Below are 21,086 nucleotides of genomic sequence, written 5' to 3'. Positions count from 1 at the left end.
TGTTTTAAACTTATTTTCCTGCTAGCTTCCTCCAAGAAGGGAGCTGTTCCAACTAAACGCTAAGCAAGTAATTGCTGGAGAAATTCCTTTGGCTTAAGTCACACTCCAAACCCTGGTGTGTCAATGTCATCTCTGTTGTCAAATCTGGCAAACATCCCAAAGAAAAGTTGGTACTCGCATTGAAAATTCAGTGTGCCCTCCCCAGTTACATCCAGAGTCTGCATTAGAAAGAGCTAATAGGAGAGTTATGCTCTTGTATATTCAGGATAGATTAGAAAAAGAGGCCTTGACAGCTCCATCACATCACAAGCAGCATTGAGACATGGTTATAGATGTTCTGGGACAATGCTCCCCCCTTTCCCCTTACTGCTAAAGAATATTTTTCAATCAGAAATTTAAAGGCTAGTCAAATCTTTTGAGCATAGGGGAAGACTATTAAAATAAGAGTTAATCAGAAAATGGAATTAGGAAACAATCTAGAAGTTATTCCTATTGCTATAAAACATTCCTTCTTCCTTCCTCTAAAACAAGCAGCAAATAAAACCAAAACACAACCTAAGGTAAAAAAGGGGAAATGCCTTTTAATCCAAGATTCAGAGAAAAGTATTTCATCTGTTCATAAGGCCTGATATTCTCCAGCAGGCAGAGAGGTCCATGGAGAGGCAGAACAGAGTTGGTTCCAAGAATAAATAAATAGATTGATTTTTAAAAGAGTTGGGAGAAGAATAGCAAAGTGTGAGGAGAACTGCTGACAGGAGAGAACATCTCAATCTGAGACAACTCCCAGAAGCTGTTCTGGCAATAGCTGAGAGTAAATATGGGTCTCTAGAAATATCGCTTGTTTATCATGTACCCATGTAAATGGGACACTCAAACAGCCCATGTTCCAGTCATCTAGAAAGCTGAGCATGGTGCTCTAACCAGCTTAGTTCTTGACTAGCTTGATGTTTCAATTACATCAGGGGTACTGTTTGCCCTGGGCATGTCTATTCTTTGACTGTCAACATATAGATGTCTGTATTGAATGGTCAAGACTCAAAATGTCAAAGATGTGATCAAAGAAGGGTAAAATGACACTATGGAAACATGTCAGTAAGAAAGCATAGGAAGTGAGATCCTGGAGAGGTTTTATATCTCCTAAGATATCCTGGAAAAACATAGAGCACATGATACAAATTTGTAAGCAGAGTTCAAGGATAGAAATACATGATTGTTTATCAGACTCCTCTCCCCAAATTAATAAAAGTTACCATGACTTGTTGTTTGGAGATATTCTTCCTGATGGCCTTGACTGTCAATGATCGGATTTCAGCCCCCCCATCTGTGCAAGTGGCTATAACTACACTGAACACAGCAGCTGCATCCCTTATATAATAAGTGCAGTCAGCTATTATAGCTTACGGAATGTGCAACACTACTCTGCTATTGAGTCAATCAGAGCAGAACTAGAATTTAACAGATCTTATATACTGGAAGGGGAATTCACTTTCAGCAAGAGGCAGGAAGCATAACAGAGAACACATTCCCCACTTTCTTCTCTTTCACTTTTATATGGAGGAAGCAAAGCAATTTCACTCCATTTCCTTGTGTCCACAACTTGCTACACACACAGTTAGGGATTTCTTAGTCCAAAGCATCTAAAAGTAATTTCCCAATATGTTATCACAGGCTGATATTTTTGCCTGTTCGGGAAACTTACTAACTTACACTTCAGCAAACACTAATTAGTATGCTTCCTTTCCTCTAGATCCTGTCCCACTCCAGCACCTGCCAGAGTCCACATCTCTAAAAATAGAATATGTTTTCAGAGAGCGCAACTCTGTAACAGGTGTTGTGGAAAGGTCTCATATGGATAAAAACTTGGTAAGCTTGAAATGAGAACATAAATAATTTTAAGTACACTAAAGCCAAGCTCTTCCATTTTGTGACATTATTAGTGCTTCATTAACCATGTGGCCATTTCAGGTTTGATCCTAGATAACAGAGAACCAAGAAGAATCAGGTAGGAATAGCTTGAATTGCTTGAGAAATTAAAGGAAATAAAACTGTGACTGCATTCTTTGGTTTTAACCTGCAGTTGTCAGAAGAATTTGTACATTTATTGCAAATTAAGCATTAAACACGAATGTCAAATTCCTCCATGGTTTAAACAGCACACCAAAAACATTCAAGACTTGTATTAAAAGAGAGAACAATACTTCAATTCAAGTGTCAAAACTAATTAATTATCAACTCTTCTTAATATTTTTAATGTAAGAGAGTTGTGTGGGTTTTTTTCCCCCTCCCCTTCTAAAACTACTGAAGTCCCAGACCAAATTTTATAGTCAAACTTCAGAAGGGTATAAATCATACATTTATAGTACATTCACTGAGTGACTTAACAGTAACGGTTGCTATTTCCTCTGTTGTAGATAAGTCTACACTCTTTCAACAAGCAGCTGCCTGAAAGCTTTGGCTGGTGCTAAAGGAGGTGGATGATATTATGCACCATTTTGAATTTAAGGCCTTAAGTGCTACATGTAAAATAAATTGTCAAAAGAAGCAGAATTTCTGAAGTCACCTTCTCCAAGCAACAATTGACAAAGAGGAGGATTTTCTTTTAGTGAAGGTTTTGAGGAGCAATAAGAGCTAAAATTCAGTGCTAAACTTCCCAAGATTGCTGCCATTCAGGGACAAAGGTTCCTCACAATAGGGCACCCAACACCATACTAAATTATGGACTTCCAGTCCCATCAAATTCAGATATGAATCTAACCTGGAACCAAAGTAGCTGGAGTGGGACTGGTTTCAGGGATTCACACCATAGCTCCCTGCCTCTACCAAGTTCATAAGTTGGTCCCTTTGATGTCTACAGACATCAGTCTAACCAGCATAAACTATACTAGGAAGAAAGATTTTTTTCTCCTTTGGATGACAGGAGATTCCTGCCCCTGTGTTACAGCACAGGTTGGTGGGTCATTCCACCACACAAACCATTCCAGTCAAACGCTTTGGGGAAGGATAACAGTGAGGCACAGAAGAGGCCAGTCTTATGAATAAGGAACAACTTCCCTCTAGATTTTGAAGTTGATAAAAGACATTTCAAAACATAGCCATGAGTCTGGTGATGGCAGAGTTAACAAAAACAAACAAACAAACAACCCCCCCAGCTCCTTTTTGAGAGCTCTGTAACAGGTCAAGACAATCTCTTTAGAGCACAGCAGTACAGCCAGAAGATAAGGCATGTCCAAGATATTAAAAATGCATTACATAGACAATTTAAGAAGTTTTAAAGTAGAGTTCTGATGTATGCAATAAACCCTCGTTTTCCCTACTGAAATGAAATGAACATAGATAGAAATGGAACAAAAGCTGCTTATAACTTTTACAAGTGGAAAAGCTCACTGCTCCTCAGGAGAGTTTTAGAGAGGCCCCATCTAATTTTGTTTTCTCCCCCACCACAATTATTTACACTTTTATCCCCCACTGTAATTACATTTTGCAGAAAAAACAAGGACAGTTTGGTGCAAATGCTAACCCAAGGGGACACACCTATACAAAAGAAGGTAAGGCAGACAGTATGTAGAAAGACTGTCCCCATAAGCAGAGGGGCAAAGAGGTAGAGAGAACAACTATTGCTTTTACTCACGTTTGTTTTTCCAGTGGAATAGTTGGATCTACTCTCTCCCCCAAGATGCCACAAAATTCCAGACCACTGTGTTTAATAGGTTTAAAGTCTCTTCCAGGTGCTCGCAGCTGCCGGCACTGGACATTTGAGGGCGAGGACGCTTGCTGTTTCTCAATTCCATTAAACTGGACTGCAAGATACACAGTAGTTAACCTCTCCAGACAAGCAAGCTTCACAACAAACATAGCTGTAGCACTTTAGAGGGACTTTACACTTCCCAGGGAGGACAAACATGCATCCCCTAGCATGAGATTTAGTGGTTTATCTACAAAAAGATCTAAATTATCTAAGGATGTTTTTAATTGTGCGCAATACAGTCCTAAAATTCTCTTGACCTTCTAGAACTTGATAACCTAATCCACATTGCTTTCAAACCCTGCTAAAACGATCGGTGCTTGTTTTAACACTTTGATAGTCTCTTCCCCATAAGGTACTATTGTTACTATGAGAGGCAGTCCAGCAAAGAAAGGTTTTCAGTCATTTCACCTGCTGTAATTAAGATGCAAAAAGGTAAGAGTAGCAAGAATTCAACTTCCCTCAGTGTAAGTGCAATCATCTGAATGGTGATGTTATGTGCAAATGTGAACAGCAAAAAAACCATCTGTCCACACCAGAAGTGCTGGCAGGGAGCAATTATTTTAAAAAAAAAATCTTGGCACAAGGCTTCCATCTTGAAATAATAGGGGACAACAAATGATGAAGAAGAAAAATGCTATTTGTCAGTTTCTCTCACAAGCTATATTATTCGAACTAAAGCAGTATGCCTTATTTTGCAAAGCTATAATTTGAGAGCATTACAACTTCTGTAACAAAGCACATATTGATGAAGCCTGCATCCTGATGCCTATAAAAGCTATACTTAGACTCCACAAATCTATAATTTCAAAGAATCAAAGAACAGAACATTGGCAGAAACAGTCACAGGAACACTGCTATCCACACACTCTCCTTTGACTCCTCTCCCAGACTGTTTTTGGGTTTGCTTCCTCAAGAAAAAACTGTAACGTACCCACAAGCTGAAGATACCCCCATCTTCCCAGCTGAAAATGAATTGCTACTGGTTTTCAGGTTATCCAGTAGGGACTGTGCAGAATAAACTTCACAGATTTAAACAGAGGCAAAATATTTCAAAACACACACTGAGCAGTCACCTCCTGCAGATTTCAGCAGCAACATTACAGAAAGCCATATGAGAAAACTTACAGAGCATCCTTGTACCAGCACAGTATCTCTCTCATACATCCAGAGCTCACAGCCACTCAGGCGTGCAGGTTGTACTATCTGTTATGCTTAAAATCTTGCTATGGACAAAAAGGGGAATACAGCTTGCGTGTAAAGTCAGTTTATTGTTGGTCTAATTAAAACCTATTCAGTGTAATCAAAAAACAACTAAGTCATTATTATTAGTCCAATTACAGTGATAGTAACACTCACAATCTAAACACAAAGCAAATCTCATTAAGAATACTACAGGTAAAAGTTATTGTACAGAAAGTCCTCCTAGTATTTACCTATTTTTATCTCTGGTGTTATGCTCACTGTTCCACTGCTCCTCTGGGTCCTAAAGCCAATGGTGCATGTCTTCCTCAAGAAAAATAAAAGTGGGAGGAGCACCTACAGTGAGTTGCTGGTGTCCCAAGTTCTTCTCCAGAAGTGTGATGTTAATGGTGGGGGTTTTCTTCCTACTCACTAGGGTCCACTTGGGGCCATTTTTAAATGCTTTGTAACATGCTTTACACCTTGTTCTTTCTTCGTTGGTCTGTAACTCCATGTTATATCCAACTTTACTATATATGGCGTGTTTGATATATGTTGGATACTTCTTCTTTGTCCTTTTTGTTACCCCTAAAATTGTTTTTGCCCAGCTCTTAAGTTTGCATTGCTATCAACAACTCACCTGTTCTCACTGATAGCCCTGGACCTCTGCTGTCATCCTATGCCTGTACTCTTTTACATTGTATCATTATTCTAGGGTCATAGATGGTTCATTCTACACAGTACAACTATTTATTCTATATCAAATGTATTAAGGATAGGCATTACACCACACAATTGTACAAAGCTAAGCAAAACAAATTAGGTACTAGCCACCTGGTCATTAGACAATTGCTGTTCAAGCTAAAGAAGCTAAAACAAAGCTCCAGGCAGGCCAAGACAAATCTAGACAAAGCAAATGAGTTTACTGGCACCCACATAAACACCAACAGCACTCACATTGATGTGAACAGCACTGCCAAGTCCTGTTCCTCCTCTCCAACTGATCAGGACTGAAGCTGGCTAGTCCAGCTTGAAGTTTACTAGTGAATCACACACACAGAACAGAGCACACTCCCACAGAATACAGTTAGGAATGGAGTTTAATAAGATAGGACAGACTGTGGTTATCAGGTGCAGGACTCAATTGGACAAGCACACTGACCCTGACCAGCCCCTTGCTTACATGCAACCGGCTCCTTTTATCCTCCCTCCTCTCTATTTTCCCACACTTGTTCTTTCAGATCCAACTTGTTCCTTCCCAGCTTTTGGGCCTTCCCCCAAAACATCCCATAATGTTTGGCACATTCCTACAATCCCCTTAAAACATCCCATAGCAAGTTTGCTCTTTCCCCTAAGACCCATCACAAACTTGTTTCCCTGCTTCTTAGCAGTTAGAAAGGTCTGGCTGAACCTCTCCATGCCAAGGCTTTCAGTGGTTCCTTCAATGGCCTGTCAATCAGTAACCTGAGACTTCTGGTCTTTGCTATTGCCTCTGTTGTCTCCTGTTACAAGTTATTACTTTTCCTGTCTAGCCTTTGTTTTTATGCTGAATAGCTATTAACCAGATATCCTTACAAACCACATATTGCCATTATTTTCACTGTAAAAGAAACCTGATACTGTAACTCAAAGTCTGTGAATGCTAGCAAATTTTATGTCTTCAGCTAGTGGACAACATCTTTCACACAGAAAAAGATTGGCTCATATATGCACTCACACACACAAAAAAAAATTCCCTTAGCTTGGACTGTTAAACAGCAATAGCCTTACAGCAGCATGATGCTTAAAACTAGGGCCTGTTTTGTAACAGTAGCATACCCAAAGATAAATTTCAGATACTCTTGAATGTTTTGTTTGAAAAATGAAAACATCTGTCTCTGGACTCCTGCCCAACATTTTTGGTGAGTTAGTTAGACACCTGTTAGCCTGCTCTGTCATTAGTGTCAGATAGACCAAATCTGGCAAGCATAATACATAAAGTTAGGTACCAAGTTGATGTGAAGTTGTTACCAAGCCTGATTTTAGGCCATTCTAAGTGCACCCTAACCAGGGCCACAGGTACCTTATTATAAGGGTTCAGCAGCTCAACTCCAAACAGCCAGAATGAAAGTTTCTTGCTGTAGCAGTACTTCTGTTTGCAGGACATCGCTAAAGTTCTGATCCTAACTACATGCTTGACCCTTCCCTACTCCCTGCATGCCCTTCTCTCCCTGCTCCGTGGCCGATACCATTCCCCATTGGGGGTGGCATGCCACAGCTCCCCTGCTCCAAGATCAGGCCCCAACTTTCTATGCATCAGCACTTACAGCCAGCAGGGCTGGCCAGATTTAGCATATGCAGTTACTCCTTCAGAGAGTCCATGACCAGCAGTGAACAGTGACCAGACAGTTCTCTTAATACCAGAAGGCCACTTAATTTTATAAGGCAGTATTGGGAAAGATTTTCTACAGACTTCACACATATTCATTTTACCTAAAGGTTTGCTATCCCCACACAATAGCCTAGGAAGGCCTGACTTCCTCATACACCCAATCACAAGCCAATGTCAGCCTGATGTTCTTGAACAGACTCTCCAAAGGTGCTATCTCCCCTTCCAGAGGGAGAGACTTGCATACCAGACAGTTACTTTGATCATGCTAGTATTTAGCCTTAGATAGAGTTTACCACCTGCTTTGGGCTGCAATCCCAAGCAATCTGACTCTGAGAAGTCACAGTCCCAGTGCACCACTACCTGTTCTTGCTGATTTACCAGGCCCTTGGCCCCATTTGGCCAAATCAGTTTGCCTGGCTCAGCAGGTCTAACCAGACCTGCCCCTGTCCCTTTAGAGGCTTCAGATGCATTTGTCCACTTCAACCATTATTTCCTTACTGCCTTTTTCATTGTACAGCCTCCCATGAAACAAAACCTGTTTACAAAGCAGCCCAAGTCACTGCAAACAGTCAACATGCTGCATCCTAGTAAGCAGAACTGCATCTTTCAGCATCACCTTTAGCAACAAATGTCCCCAAGCCAGGTCCTGCAAAGGCTGTTTCACAAGCATCAGCAGGATCCTGACAGACCTGCTTCCACATTCAGGAGCTGCATTGCAGCCATGCTGCCCTTAGCCTGAGTAAGTTTGTAATACAGCCTATGCACACCTTCAATCTTGCAGATCTTAAGCTCCATGCCTGAAAATCTTGCCAACTGCAGACTCCCTACAGCCTCTTCCCCATCTGTGCATCTGCAAAGTAGAAAGCAGGCTCTATCCCCACTGTTTCAGCAGTAAACCTTAAAATGATGGCAGAGTAACAAATGAGCAGACTTGCATGAATAATTGATCATAGAATAATTTGTTGCATTTCTTGCTATCTGTTGGTTTAAGTCTGTTACCCAGCAAATCAAAAACATTTACTGCACAAGGCTCAGCACCTCTACACTTCACACAACTGGCACCTGCAGTTCCCTTCAGAAGGATCTGTCAAATTATGAAAGCTGAAATGAAGGTTGCTTTCAAGTTCCCAACCTCCACAACTTCAATAGTAGTCGAGTGCCTGAAAAATGGGACTGGCCCAAAACCAGTATCTCTAATACAAGGCCACACCCTTCAGAGAACTCCACCTCACTAACAAAACAAAAAACGGAATAAAATTCCATACTGCCTGGTATCTCACATTACAGAACTGTGGCACTCATGTCCATCATTCAAAAAGCACTCCAGACATTTCTTGGCATAGGGACAGAACATTTACACAGCATACATTTCATTGATTCAAACTTAAAAGTCAGAGCTCCTCTTCTTTATATATAAACATTTAGACTTCTGACAGGCATGTCCACAACTTCCCAGGAGTTAATTAGGTAGAATATAGTGAGAACTGATTAGACAGCAGCTTGTATCTATGCTCATAGACATGTTCATCTGGAATGAATAACCATTTATCTAAAACACCTGAATTGTACTGAATGATATGCCTGGTTATAGGAGCATAATCCATTTAAAAACAAAAGTTTACTCTCCTAGCATTGTAAAACAGAACTCAATCTACTGATGGGAACCAAAGGATTCAAGTGTATCATATAATACATCTTAATTGAATTTAATTTTAGTTTTTTATTTAATGAAACAAGCTTTAATTTAGCGCATCTTCATAAAGAACTACATAACCCCTTAAAAGAATACACATAGAAAAAAAAATCCAAACACTAAAAATGTGGCACCTAACCAATTTATAGTCACATGCAGACAAATTACAACTGAAGACAGAACTAATACAAAATAAAGCTTAATTCAATCAATATTTAAGCAAATGCTATTTTAAAATTAACCTGATAAAAGGGGTGCTAATATCATTAGAGAGCCCAAACATTTTAAAGGGCCCTGTGAGTCATGTACAAAAGAGAACATATTAGACTAATCAATTTACTCCTTTGTTTCAGTCAGAACTCAATCATTTCATATCATATACATGATATATAACAAATACAGTCTAAAATTTCTGTATACACACACATGACTTGAGACAGTTAGTTAGCTTTTAGGCTAATGTCACTTCTACAGCTGTTGTATTTGTAGTTGAAAAAGTGGCCTGTAAAACTGCACTTGTTATTTCACTGTAGATAGAAACACTGTCATCCTGTACAGTCACACTGTAAACATTTAGCTTGTCTTTCAGTGTCAGCTAAACAAAGTCCCTGTTTTAGAAATTTCATATACTTTGAAAGAAAAGTGACCCCTGCACAGCACACAATCACCAACCTTGTATGGGAAGCTCACAAGAACTGATATTATTATTTGCCTTCAGAAAAATAATCAAACTAATATGCAAGAAATGGCAAGAATTCAACTCACAATAAAGAATTATTTGCTGGGCAACACAACAGACATTACAGAAAGTTAGTGTGATGACTATCCCGGTGGGGGGATGCTCCCAGCTTCCCCCCCTCCCCCCAATCTGGTGCCAGTTACAAGCAGTCTGCATTCCTGTGCTTCACACTCCGAAAGGGAGGAGGTCAAGGCTTTGAGATAAGGCCTGCTTGGGCACCAGGACCCTGGGAAACAAAGCCTCCTCTCACTGCTGGAAGGGTGTTAATTAGGGTGGTCTGGACTATCTCCTCCTCATCAGGACCATGGGATATAACACCTACTCTCACTGCTGGGGCAGTGTTAATCACTGCGGACTGGAATTAACTCCTTCTCACCCGAGCTATGGGATCTCTCCTTGGGACTGTTGTCCGAAAAGTGGATTCGTTGCCCGGTGTGCAATGAGCCAATAATTACACACTCAGGAGAGACATTTGTTTATTTATTTCAGAGCTGCACAAGCCTGGGTGCTCGGTGGTTTCCCACAAATCGAGCACACCCCCCCAACTTTTCAAGTAGCATTTATACACACAAATTGCCAGATTTGTGACTTTCCCTTTTACACTGATTGGTTAGTGATTTCTTCATTCCCTGGGTCCCACCCCTGCTCCTCAAGGTCCTGATCAATTAACACTGCCCCAGCTGGGTCAGTAGGTGTTATCTCCCAAGGTCCTGAGGAAGAAGACATAATCCAGACCCCTTAATCAACACTGTTTCAACAGTGAGAGGAGGCTTTGCTTCCCAAGGTCCTGGCACCCAAACAGGCCTTATTTCTCAGCCTTGACATCCTCCCTTTTGGAGAGTGGGGCACAGGAATGCAGACTGCTTGTAACTCCCTTATCTTTCCAGCCTGCACCAGCCCTGAGGCCCTTTCTTACCGCACTAGGAGCGCGGCCTAAGGCTTCAGCAAATTTAGCTACTCATGCTAAGCAAGTGTGCGGCTACTCATGCTAAGCAAATTCTGCCTAAGATAGAAGTTATCCAAATCTACCTACTTCAAACATTCTTTCTGAGCTTCTCAGGGTTGTCTTGTAACAATTCCCCCCTTTGAGACTTATATGATCATTTTCATATTAGTCTCACTCTCTTAAAATCTTTCCCATATTAATTTTGTATAACACTTAGAAATGCATTGAATCACTACATAAACGCATACAAAAACTACTAGCACCATTCCCAAAATTGTTAAACATTTTTTAACCCATGAGCTCACATCAGGGAACCAGGAAGTCAACCATTTCCATGTTTCTTCAAATCCGAAAGAGGTATCATCTTTCTGAACCCCATGTAAGATTTCAGTCTGCTTCCAGATTTCATTTAGATCGGTAGAAATTCTCCCGCTTTGATCCACATATACACAGCAACTAGTATTTATTACTGTACATACGCCTCCCTGAGATGCCAATAACATAAAGCTGCAATGGCATCAGAGGTTTTATCACTCACTCCCAATTGTGGAAACAACCACCTTACAAATGACTGAAACCTAGTAGGTCGATCTGTTCCATAATTACTTCCAAATGGAGACTGTGACTCCAAAATCCTTCCTGATTCCCTTTAATTGTTTGGCTCAGGTAACCTAGAAAAATTAACCACCACATTTCTTCCCTGGTTGTTAAGGAGAACATCATTTTTACACAGATACCGTAACAACAATATTAACCCTATTCCTAACAAACAGATTAAAGCAATTCTTCCCTGAATACAATCTAAATTTAAAACCGATTCGCTTCTAATACAACTCATATATAACTTGTTCAGCTTTCCACGTCTCTCGAGGTACTGCTTTCACTCGGGTGTAGTGGATTATTTGTTGTTAGCAGTACAAGATACGGTCCTCTCCACTTTTCTACCAACGGCTCATCCTTCCAAGTCCGAAGATACACTTGATCTCCCAGCTGGAATGAATGTACAGGTGAATCTAAAAGTACAGGAGATCTTAACTGGATGTACCTACGGAGAGAAGTAAGAACCTTTGCCATAGACAAGAGATAATCACTTAAAATTTGATCGCCCTTAACGTGCATTTGAATTTCATTTCCAGTTAAATTTACAGTGTAAGGTTTACCATACAGAATCTCAAATGGACTAACTTTCTCCCTAACAAAACATCAGTCCATTTCATCTGAGTCTCCTGACACAATTTTCCTACCTGTCTCTTAATTGTTTGATTCATTCTTTCCACTTTTCCACTGGATTGTGGCCTCCGGGGGTATGTAAGTCCCATTTCTATAAAATGAGGTCCCCTATCTGAAGAAAACCCTTCTGGTACCCCAAATCTTGGTATAATTTCTTTTAATAACATTTTCACTACCTCCCTTGCTTTATTGGTACGACACGGGAAAACCTCAGGCCATCCTGAAAAGGTGTCAACAATTACCGACAAATATTTATAAAAATCAATTTGCCAGTGATCTCCAGGCATGAAGCCCCTTTTTACTTCCCCTGGGGGGGGCTTCTTCTGAAACATATTAGTCTGTTTTCCCTCTGATAATTCCAGAGCCCAGGTTAAAGCAATCAGTTCTGCTTTCTGGGCTGATGTATTCGCTGGTAGCGATCTTGCTTTGATTTCTCCTTCCAAAGTGACGACAGCGTATCCAGCCCATCCTTCTCCCTTTATTATAAAACTGCTCCCATCGGTAAATAATTCCCAGTCCGGATTCTGCAATATCTCTCAAATCTGGACGGCTGGAATATACTCGCTCAATAGTTTGTAGGCAGTCATGAGCCAACCTCCCCTCTTCATGAAGTGGTAATAAAGATGCGCCTTACCGGTTTAGCTTCTTGTTTTAATTCCACCTTTACCGGTTCTGCACATCTGGCTCTTCCAGGTTTCTCCGTTGCCCACACAAAAGGGACTACTGCATCCATTACTTCAGAGGGAATTTTGCTTGGTCCATTCTCCGCCTGTTCAGAATCCAGTGCTTTCTGCAACATATATGCTTGTGCCTTCCAGGTGTTATTTTGTGGAATGCGCACCTTAACTTTGTTTTTATCAAAGGTTATCTGTGCCCCCAGTTTATTCAGTAAATCCCTCCCCATTAGGGGTAATGGGCATTCTGGCATATATAAGAATTCATGTGTTAACACTCTATTTCCTATTTCACATTTAATTGGTTGAAAGAAAGGTTTGACCTCTCGCTTTCCCGTGGCCCCAATTACTGGCATAGAGAATTTACTCATTGGTTCCTTACAGCTATTTAGTACTGAATATGTTGCTCCAGTGTCTACTAAAAATTTAACTGTTTCGTTCCCCAGCTTTACTGAAACCAGGGGTTCGGCTGGGGAATCCAATTCCTCAACCCCCGGTCCCCATCAGTCTGAATCCTCTGTACCAATCATGAGCAAATCTGCCTCTGGAACAGATGCAGACTGAGGTTTCCAATGATCTGATTGTCTCTTCGGGCACTCATTTTTCCAGTGCCCCTTCCCCCTGCAAATTGCACACTGATCTCTCCTCAGCGGAATTCTATTTCCCAAATTCCCTCCTACTCTATGCCCTCTTCCACGTCCTTGTCCTTTCGGAAAACCCCTTCCCTGAGAGGGAGTTTGTGCCCGGGCAAATGCAGCTGCCAAGATTGCAGCATTTTGCCTCTTATCTTTCAGTTTCTCCTTTTGTTTTTCCTTTCTCTCTACTTCTTCCCTGTTATTGTATGCAATTTCTATTAATTGCGATATTGACATCCCCGACATACCATCTACTTTCTGAAGCTTTCTCCTTATATCTGGTGCTGATTGTCCTACAAATAATGTAGTAAAAGTCATTTTATTTGCTTCGTCCTCAGGATCCAAGTCTGTCCATTTTTGGGCAGTTTCACATAACCGCTCGTAAAATGCAGAGGGATCCTCATTCTTACCCTGTGCAACTTGATATAGTTTCGCAATATTTTTGGGCCTAGGTACTCCATGCTTTACCCCATATAATATTAACTGTTGGTACTGTTTAGTCATTAACCTGCCTGCCCCTGTGTTTTGATCCCAACCCGGTTCCCGGGTCGGCATAAAACGGTCTGGTCCGTCTCTAGCATTTTGTCTTTCATTCTCCTCTTGAGCTTTGTCTAATACCATTCTTTTCTCCTCAGGTGCAAGCAAAGTATTTAAAAGCACCTGTAAATCCTGCCAATCTGGATTATGATTCTCAATTATCATTTTAAAGGATTGATACATCTTCTCTGGATTTTCTCGGTACGACCCGGCAGACTCCTTCCAATTCATTAAATCTGTAGTTGAAAAAGGGACCTTCACATACACAGGCATCCCGTCTGGTCCGACTGCTTGACGCAGCGGGGCCTGAATCGCGGGATTTTGTTGAGCCCGAGTAGCCCGAGTTCTGCCTGCAATCGGGTCCCTTATTTCTGCTATCGACACTATCTTGATCTCTTTCCGGAGAGACCAATAATTGTACATCCTCTTCCTCATCACCCACTTTTAAACATCTTTTCCCAATACTACAAGCAGAGCAACACCGAGGCATTTTCTCTTTGTTTCCCATCATCATTAACACATTTGAGTCAGAGATCAATAGCTTACATTTTTTTCTAGTTTCATGATCATTTCTCAGAGAGAAGAACAAATCTACATATGGGACCTCATCCCATTTGTTCTGTCTTCTGCAAAACAACATAAGTTGCAAGATTGTATTATAGTTTAGCGTTCCCATTTCTGGCCATTTTTCCTCATCCTCCAGTTTATACATTGGCCACCACTGAGTACAGTATTCCTTTAATTTTCTCCTTGTTAAAGGATTCCCACCAAACTTTCTCCAATGTTTCAGGATGCATCCTAAAGGAGAACAGGAGGATACCCCCACAGACTGTCCTGTTCCCATATTATTACCCTTAAAAGAATGTTCTTACCAATTACGCTTTCGTACACTCCAGTCGTCACTGTCCAAACGTGTACAAAGCTTTCCTTTGGTTACCACAACCAATTAACCTTGTATCATACCCTTTATGCAATGTCTCTTAATAATTACTGCGTTGCACCTTTGAGTCGCTTACCTGTTCCGACCAGGGAGGGTGCTCACGGAGTCCCCGAACAAAACGGTCGGTGCGCGCTGGAGTCCGATGAGCAGCGTCTCCCCGCCGGGAACTGGCAAGACGATCCGGGCAAGGCTTTACAGCGAGAGTCCCATCTGGGTCGCCAGAAAACTGTTGTCCGAAAAGCGGATTCGTTGCCCGGTGTGCAATGAGCCAATAATTACACACTCAGGAGAGACATTTGTTTATTTATTTCAGAGCTGCACAAGCCTGGGTGCTCGGTGGTTTCCCACAAATCGAGCACACCCCCCCAACTTTTCAAGTAGCATTTATACACACAAATTGCCAGATTTGTGACTTTCCCTTTTACACTGATTGGTTAGTGATTTCTTCATTCCCTGGGTCCCACCCCTGCTCCTCAAGGTCCTGATCAATTAACACTGCCCCAGCTAGGTCAGTAGATGTTATCTCCCAAGGTCCTGAGGAAGAGGACATAATCCAGACCCCTTAATTAACACTGTTTCAACAGTGAGAGGAGGCTTTGCTTCCCAAGGTCCTGGTGCCCAAACAGGCCTTATTTCTCAGCCTTGACATCCTCCCTTTCCGAGAGTGGGGCACAGGAATGCAGACTGCTTGTAACTCCCTTATCTTTCCAGCCTGCACCAGCCCTGAGGCCCTTTCTTACCGCACTAGGAGCGCAGCCTAAGGCTTCAGCAAATTTAGCTACTCATGCTAAGCAAGTGTGCGGCTACTCATGCTAAGCAAATTCTGCCTAAGATAGAAGTTATCCAAATCTACCTACTTCAAACATTCTTTCTGAGCTTCTCAGGGTTGTCTTGTAACAGGACCACCCCTGCAAGAGTAAAACAGTCATTTGCAGTCGCTCAAACTCCTTTCTCCAGTGCTGAAGAGTGCGCAAGGCAGCTAGCCTGCCCTTGGGGGTGTTCGGCTATCCCCCACCCCAGGACTGTGGGGGCGATCGTCATAACAACGACGGAGGAGAGTTGAACCCTGCAGCAGCCAAGAGCTAGGGACTGCGACTGCGCAAAGAGAACTGCAACTGGCCTCGCGACTCCACCTCCACCTTCCCCTGAAGGGGATAAATAGGTTGGCCCCGGAGGCCGTCTTTGGCTCTTCGTGGGTGACAGTGGGTCTGCCAACTTGTGGATCCCCTTGGGACGGGGACGCCCTCCCACAGTTACTTCCCTGGGATTGAGTGTACGTTGGCTGCTCAGGCAACGAGTGGGTGAGATCAATCAGAATTGGTTTGCCTAGTTCATTTGTTTTGGTAGTTACACTAAAAGCTATGCTAATGGCAACTACTCAATAAACAGACAAAGCTAGCTAATTTATACTAACTGTAATTAGAATATAAGTATTCTAGTTGAACTAAGTTTCTGTTGATAAGAATTGTTGCTTTGTACTGTTGTAACTTGTGCAGTAAATTTTTATCTTTGAGACAAGTTGTGGAGTCACGCAGTAAATCTCCTTCTCCCCCTCTTCCCTTCCCTCACGCCACATGAAACCCACATGGTCTGGGACTGTAAAGTAGTTGGTCATCCCACAGCAATCCCCAAAGAATTCCACCTTGAGTATTTAAATATCACTTAAGCATGCCCCTCCTTTTATGCAGTCTGAGATGCATTTACCCTCCTCCCCTCAAAGAAGGTATTCTCTGCTCAGAACTAGCTCTGATCCCACCTGTCAAAGGACAGAGGGGAACAGCTGGCCATGTCTCCAGGCAGCATCCTGGTGAACACTAGACTGATTGGTGACAACCAATTAACAATCTCCTAGCTTAAGTAGCCAGTCAGAATGAACTGTCCAGCTCCTTTGTAACAGCTTGACAGCAGCTTTCCAGTGGGTGCTTGGGGCATTCCCACCAGACCTGAGCTAGCCCAGAAGAACAGGACAGAAGAACCAAGAATCAAACTGGGCTTGCTCCTTCCTTATGGGTAGAGATGCACACAGGGCCAGTAGGAGGGGGTCTAAAATGTGGGGGAACAGGGGGCTGCAGGTGGGAGACAGAGGAATGGAACAATCCCAAGCAGGTGAAAGGAGGTAGTGGGGTGGGGCCAAGCACTGAGTAGGAGGAGGAGGGATGAGGGAGAGTAGGCACAGGTAAAGGGGGAAGATGATGAGGGTGAGATCACACATAAGGAGGGAAGAGGGGCAAGATGGACATAGGGAGGGGGGGAAAAAGGGATGTGAAACACTTCTGAAGGAATACCCACAGGCTGGGATGATCTGCATTGCCCCACACATGGGCACCCTCTCCCTGGAACAAGGGGCTAATGAATGACCACACTGGAGCAAGGGCAGGATCACCTAGGAGGAGGGAAATGACACACCTGCTCTAGGCTGAGGAACCAGTGCTCCCAGGGCAGGGGCACATAACAAAAGGAGAAGGATCTCTATTAACTTGAGGGTAACAGGACCTGTGCCAGAAAAGGGAACCTATGGCATGGACCCAAAGCACAAGAGCTCAAACACATCCGCCTTGTTTATTGCCAACATCTGCTACAGAGCAGCCAGTGCCCATCATTGCTGTTACAACAGAAGCATGTAATCAGATTTGCCTAAAAGCTCTTTCTGTGTGAGGTTGTATGAATGGGTTCTATAGGTAGCTATAGATTTGGATAGAGAATAGGCTGAAGAAAAGTACATACTGAAAGGTAGTGCGTGAGACCCTCCCTGTGAAATGCTACTGACAGACTGATAAGCCCTGGAGACTAGCAGTCCTGTTGAATCCACAAGAACTGATAAACTCAGCACACCAGGAATTAGCTGACTGCCCAAGGCCACCAGCACACTGGCATCAATAACAGGTTGCATAACTTGGACCACATCCAAGAAGGCAGTGGCTGCTACATGCAGACAAAGACCACAGGATTACACATACACCTGATAGAATAAGGGACCCCGAGGGACTTTTTGAACACCTACCTAGAAGTCACTGGCATATCAGTATGACTCTCCGCTTATGAGTATATAGCTGGGGTTGGCCTCCCAACTGTTACTCCAACCAGGGAGCTGTGAATGTGTGACTGTGAGTGAATAAGTGAATGCATTGTCTAAACACTTATCTGCTGTTAAAAATAGCAGCTAGATGAATAAAAGATGTTTAAAGAAGTATTGTGTGATCTGTGCCCCCCCTCCCCCCCAACTCAATCCCCTGTCAGGGAAAAGGGAGTTTTCAACACCTTTTCTTCAAGTGCAGTCAAATTGATGAAACTGATCTGATGCACAGCAGATATCCTGCATCCCAGCAAAGACCTTGCAGCCAGACATCCTCCTGGCACTGCAAGTCCTACAAGCATTTTAATCAGGCCTAGCAAAGGTGACATTTCCATTTGTACAAGCCTGAACTCGAGCACACTTCTATCATTGCAGGGCTCAGTGGCAAAGTTATAACCTCATGGAAGCTCCACAAGCAGGCTGGCTGGGTTCTCTGCTGGAGTTCACACTGCTTAGGGAGAGACATATTTTGCTGACACAGCATCCAATATGATGGAATACCAGCCTAGATCCAGGCTCCAAAGAACTACAAGCATACTCCATGGAAAGTGATCAAGCCTGGAACCTTAGAAGGCTCTTAATAGCTCACATGCCGGAGTAGATCATGCAGCTAAGTAAGAAGAAAATCAGCTTTCTCTATCCTCCTCTACAGGAGCCCAACAAGATGAGGTACATTGAGCAAGATGTTTCTTTTTAAGCAGACACAGTAGCAGTGTGGCTTATTTATTTATAAAGCATAAAAGAGAACAGCTTCCCAAAGTAATTTAAGTTAACATTTATTAAGATCTGATCCATCATCAGATTCTGAAACTATAATTCAAATGTACTTGGCCAAAATAAAGGTAATGGAACAACACCGGATAGAAAGCCCAAACTACAAAAATAAAGTTTTGTAATAAATTTGGAGAGTTACATCAATGTGTTAAAAAAACACACACAAAAACCCAAACACATACAGAACACAAATAGCCACTGTTGTAAACAAACAAGTATTTTTGTTTTGAAAACTTAATGCAGCTTGATTTCAGATATGCATCTAATTGACAAGGAACTTCCACTATGAACTTCTCTTTCCAGGAACAGCTTTCTAAAACTAAAACTCTTTGGGCTTCCATTTCTCAGGACTTCCCAGTTCACAATTGAGTTTGCTTTAGGAAGGTGTACAATGTTTCCACTCAGCCACTTTTGTATTACTCAAGTATGAACTAAGATACCAATGTTTTAAGTCTTAATGGGCATTTTCTTTTTCTGTATGAGCTTGCTTTCATTTTTGCATTTCGGTTATGTAGTGGAAGGAGACCAAAACACGTTCTGTATTAACATTGCAGGAGAGCTCTGCATCACCACTTTCCTCCTAGCTTTTATACTTCCCAGCTCATGGCACAAGACAAGACATGCTCAAGGGCCTGGGAATGCAGCATAGTCACTGCATGAAAAGAAGAACATGATACAGAAAGTGAAGCCTGTCCTGCACAGTATAGGCTATTCTATTAAGAACATTTTGCAAAAAGAGTTCTACAGCTTCAGCATTATGCCCTGATATGCCCCTCCTATGTGTGACTTAAAAGAAGCCAAGCGGCCATGTAAGAAGTTTGTCTTTTTTTTTTTAATTTATGGTTTTTAAAAGTACAGTGGAGATCAGTGGAATCTGACAATGTTATTTGCCACATCTTCTACATTTTAACATTTCTTCACTGTGGAGAGGTGGCGTAAGGCTATGTGGAATGGGAGAGCATTTGCTTCATTAAGATTATCAGATCAGTGCAAAGGGAGTCATAAATAACAGGGAAAGCGATAAATAAAACACACAGACACAAACCTGACAGACAAGCGATATTGAAGACAATGACAAAGACCAAAACTCTCCAGTCACTAACTGATGGGCCGTTAAGAAACTACAGACATGGCCAACCCGGACTTTGTGACAGATAAGGAGGGGGAAACAAGATGAACAGGAGGATTTTTAGATAAGAGGGGGGCCTGTGGGACTATGCGAGACTTTCTAAGGAATATTTGGGGGAAGGGGATTGAGGAGGAACAGAGAGGGGAATGGCGAGGAGGGGGTATAAAAGGAATCAGTCACGTGTAAGCAGGGGCCGGTCAGTACGCTTGCCTGACCGAGCCCTGTGCCTGATCGCCGCACTCTCTCCTATCTTATTAAATCCCTTCTTAGCTATCTCTCCGTGTAATTTCACTCGCTATCCCATGTGCGAGTGCTGCAAGGTCTAAGGGCCAGCAGCTGGAGAGACAAGAGCGAGTGAATTTGGGGCCAGCAACTGGAGTCAGACCTCAGGTGACAGCAGCCCCGTGTCTGTGGCGCCAGCAACTGGGGCGAGAGAGGGTCTCAGCGTCAGCCACCGGAGCGGGACCAGGGGTCGTAGGGCCCGTGTGCCTGGGCGGACCAGAGTGTTTGCACTGTCCCCTAACCTGGTGTGCGTGTGTGTAGTTCGCTAGCAAACTTCAAGCTGGACTTGCCGGTGAGTCGGAGGCCCAGGATACAGGCAGGGATCTCAGATGGGCAGAGGGGCCGTGCTGATACACGAGGGATCCACAAGCGTGGGGTGCTTGTGAGACGAGTGTGCGAGTTTGCTAGCGAGCATCAAGCTGGACTAGCCGGTGAGTAGGAGACCTGTATAGTGAGTAATGGGGCCCAGGATCCGGGCAGGGATATCAGACGGACGGAGGGGCCGTGCTGATATTGGAGGGATCCTCGAATGTGCGTGTGAACCAGAGCAAGGGCGTGTGTGCTTTCGCTAGTGAACGGCAATGCTTACTGGCCAGAGAGGAGGAAGGGGACTCAGCTCTCTGCACTTATGTGTTATGGGAGTTCTGGTGGTGTTGTAGGTGGGCGGTGTTGAAGGCAGCGCCTTGTCTGTGGCAGTCTGTGTAGCTGGCCGTGTCCGTGTGTGTGTGTGCGTGTGTGTGTTTGGGATACACACTCAGCCTTGCTACTGGTTGAACCTGCAAACAGGATAGCAGCAGCTGTATCCATCAGCCTGGGATGGGGAGACCCCCAGGTCTCCAGGGGCATGGAGCTGGGCTCCAGCAGCCAGGCAGGAGGAATCCCCAAGCCCCAGAGTCTGCTGGAGGCAGTGGCCCTTATAACATCCCTTATCAAGAGGGAAGAAAACTAGTGTTTTTAGATTTTTACAGTATTCTAGAGCTGGGCTTTTCAAATAGTATCCTATGAGCCACAGCTTCTGGCAAAGCTTCCCTTTTCAAACTGAGAAGCAAGAGATGCCATGCCCCCTTTTCAATGGGAGCATCTCTGCTTCTGCTGTGTAGCATCAGTCAGAGGTGCCTCCTGCCTTGACACAGAACCCA

General features: G+C 43.0%; 1 protein-coding gene across 3 annotated transcripts in view; it reads right to left on the bottom strand.

The window, feature by feature from the left end:
* Positions 1–21,086, bottom strand: part of LOC135324219 (SH2 domain-containing adapter protein B-like) — a 103,016-nt gene that overhangs the window by 9,265 nt on the left and 72,665 nt on the right. For 2 of the 3 annotated variants that reach the window (XM_064499993.1, XM_064499994.1), the window contains one exon: positions 3,629–3,797. In XM_064499993.1, the coding sequence (XP_064356063.1) occupies positions 3,629–3,797 (169 nt within the window). Of the gene's footprint in view, positions 1–3,628; positions 3,798–3,851; positions 11,687–21,086 lie in introns of those variants that run through there. The other variant, XM_064499995.1, reaches the window with a different exon arrangement.

Source organism: Dromaius novaehollandiae, chromosome W (assembly GCF_036370855.1).
Source record: "Dromaius novaehollandiae isolate bDroNov1 chromosome W, bDroNov1.hap1, whole genome shotgun sequence".
In the NCBI taxonomy this organism is placed as follows: domain Eukaryota; kingdom Metazoa; phylum Chordata; class Aves; order Casuariiformes; family Dromaiidae; genus Dromaius; species Dromaius novaehollandiae.
Note: the sequence above shows the minus strand (reverse complement) of the source record. Positions and strands in the feature narration are given on the sequence as shown.